Source organism: Entamoeba nuttalli, assembly GCF_000257125.1.
Source record: "Entamoeba nuttalli P19 unplaced genomic scaffold asmbl_2426, whole genome shotgun sequence".
Taxonomy (NCBI): Eukaryota; Evosea; order Mastigamoebida; family Endamoebidae; genus Entamoeba; species Entamoeba nuttalli.
The window spans coordinates 1-2,817 of record NW_008575313.1 but is presented as its reverse complement, the minus strand read 5'-3'; the positions used below and the strand labels follow the sequence as shown (position 1 = coordinate 2,817).

Here is a 2,817-nt window from a genome sequence, read left to right as displayed (position 1 = left end):
TTTTTATTGATTTTGAACTAGAACTTAAAATTATATTATTAGGGAATGAATAAGAGAATTAGTCTTTTATTGTTATTTGTTACTCTTGTTTTATCTAGTCCTCTTCTTGACATGAAAATAAAAACAGAACAAAAATATAAATTGATTGAAAGTGCTGAGACTCGATCAATTGATCAATCAGTAAAAACCACACATTTAGCAATTAAACGTTCAGAGAAGAGAATTGTTGCATTAAATAAAAAAATTGATAATGTTAATGATGCTATTAAAAACATCACTAAATCTCTTACAGGAATTGAAGCAAATATTACATCTACAGGAGCTGCAGTTACTACAGCAGAAATGAAATATGAAAGTGCTAAGAAAGCTGGTTCAAGTCAAATAGAACAATATGCTAAAGAACTTAAAGAATTTAAACAAGCATGGAATGAAGCAAAGAAGAATAAAGAAAAGATTATTATAAGAAAAAGTGAATTAGAAGCTAGAAGTAAACATTTATTAGCACAAGGAGAACAAATGAGAATGGGGATTCAAGAAATGAATAAAGCACTTCATACATTTGAAGCACAAAAAGTAGAATTAAAAACAAGATTAGAAGAAGAAAAAAGTGAAGAGATTCATCATAGAAGATTATATATTACTGCTATGGAAGAAAATAAAGAAATTTCACAAGAAGCAAGAAAGATTGAAGGAAAATTAGGACAATTAACTGGTAGTGAAAGAATTAAAGCACATCAAAGACTTCAAAGTATAAGAGAAATCACTGAGAAAAATGAAAGAATTATCAAATTACAAAAAGAATTTATTTCAATTATTGTTGAAAAACAAAAGAATTTAAAAGGAATTTTAAGAAGAATGGAACAAGAAAATAAGAAACATGAATTAACAATTAAAAAAGAAGGAAGAAAAATGGATAGATTAAAAAAACAAAAGAAACAATGGAAAACACAAAAGAATGGAGAAAAAAGAATTAATTTAATTAGAAGAGAAATGGATGAAATTGAAAATTTAATTGATATAGAAAATGATAGACATGGAAGTCAAGTTGATGAATTTGTTAGAAATATTATTTATTTTAGAATTGAAGCAATTAGAAAAGAAATTAAAGCATTAAAAGGGGAAAAAATTGTATTAAAAAAGTTTGGAAAAGAAATGAAAGGAAAAAGATGTTCTATTTCAACGAATGTACCACAAGAAATTCAAGAAGAAATGAAAAAAGAACAAAATAAATTAAAAGAACGAATTGAAAAAGCTTCTAATAGAATTAAAGCAGTAAAAAGTAGAATTAATTCATTAAAAAAATATAAAATTCAATTAAGAAAAGGATTAAAGAAAATAATAATAAATAGAATTAAAGATGCTAGAAATATGTTAATAGTTCAAAAGAAAAAAGTTCAAGTAATAAAGAAAATTGTAAAGAAATTACTTCAAAAGAATGAAAAAGGAAAAGTTCAAGAAGAAGCTGAACGTATGAAAACAAAATTAGAAAGAAATAAAGAACGAATGAATACATTAAGAAAAATTAGAGATGAAGCAGAAAGAGATGGACGTGCAGTTAAAATGGAAGAATTTAGAGAAATGAGAGAAAAACAAAATGATATTAAAAATACTATTAGAGAACTTGAATTTAATAGAAAAGAAAGTAATAAACAAGAACAAAAAAATATTGCATTAATGGCACTTCAACCAGGAAATTGTTATAAAAGAAGACATTTATGGAAAAAAATTAAAAAGATACAAGAAATAAGAAAAGAAATAAGTAAAAGAATAGATAAATTATCATTAAAATATATTAAAATTACTCAAAACATTAAAAAAGAAGAAGAAAAAAGTAAACAACAATTAAAAGAAGAAAATCAAAAACTTATTGAAAAGAAAAAGAATATTATTAAAATTATTAAGGAAAGTCAAATGAAATTAAAAAAACAAAATAATGAAAAAAGATATAGAGAAGAATTAGAAAAAATTAATGAACTTAAAGATGATATTAAAAGTATTAATGAAAGAATTATTAATGTTAGATCAGAAATGAGAAGAAATAGTGCAGAATTATTATTAAGAAAATATGAAGAAAAATATTTAATTAAACATTCATTATATAAAAATAGTAAAGAAAAAATGAGTGAAAGAAGAAGAGAAATTGCTGAAATTTCAGGGAAATTAATTATTGAAGAAAGTATTTATGAACAAACTGTTTTTGATAAAAGAAAACCAATTGAATTAAAAATTCAAGCATTAAAGAAATTAAAAGAACAAAAAGAAAAAGATATTAATAAATTAATAAATATTGTTAAAATTAATGAAGCTAAACAAATTAGAGAAGCAGAAAAAGTAATTGGATTTTTAAAAGTTACTATCGAAGATACTGAAAAAGCTAAAAAAGAATATATGAAAATTGCTGGTAAAAAATCAACTCAATATAAAGCACATTATGATAGACTTGCTCAAGTTGCATCAAATGATATTTTAAATATGAAAAAAGAACTTCATAAATACCAAGAAAAAATTGAAGAATTTAATAAGAAGATGATTCAATTTAGAAGTGAAAAAAGTCCATGTAAAATGTGTGTTGAATTAGGAAGACGTGCTAAAGAAAGTTTAGCATTAAATATGGATAATGCAGAATTATTAAGAAATATTCAAGACAGATGCAAATATTTCACTGATGATGAAAGAGGAAAATGTTATTCATTAGCATTTAAGATTGCAAAATATGCTGCTAATTTGTTTGATCCACAAGAACTTAAAATAAAGAAAATGTGCGTTATGTTAAAGGGATGTGATACTCTTTAATTTACTTGTTTTGACAACTTCTTC

The 2,817-nt window shown here is 23.4% G+C and overlaps 1 protein-coding gene across 1 annotated transcript; it reads left to right on the top strand.

Moving 5' to 3' along the window:
* Positions 1-45: 45 nt before the first annotated feature.
* Positions 46-2,793, top strand: ENU1_024280 (intracellular protein transport protein USO1, putative; the record flags this gene model as incomplete). Its single annotated transcript, XM_008857101.1, has 1 exon — positions 46-2,793. The coding sequence occupies one exon, from the start codon at positions 46-48 to the stop codon at positions 2,791-2,793; it is 2,748 nt and encodes a 915-aa protein (XP_008855323.1).
* Between the last annotated feature and the right edge of the window lie 24 nt (positions 2,794-2,817).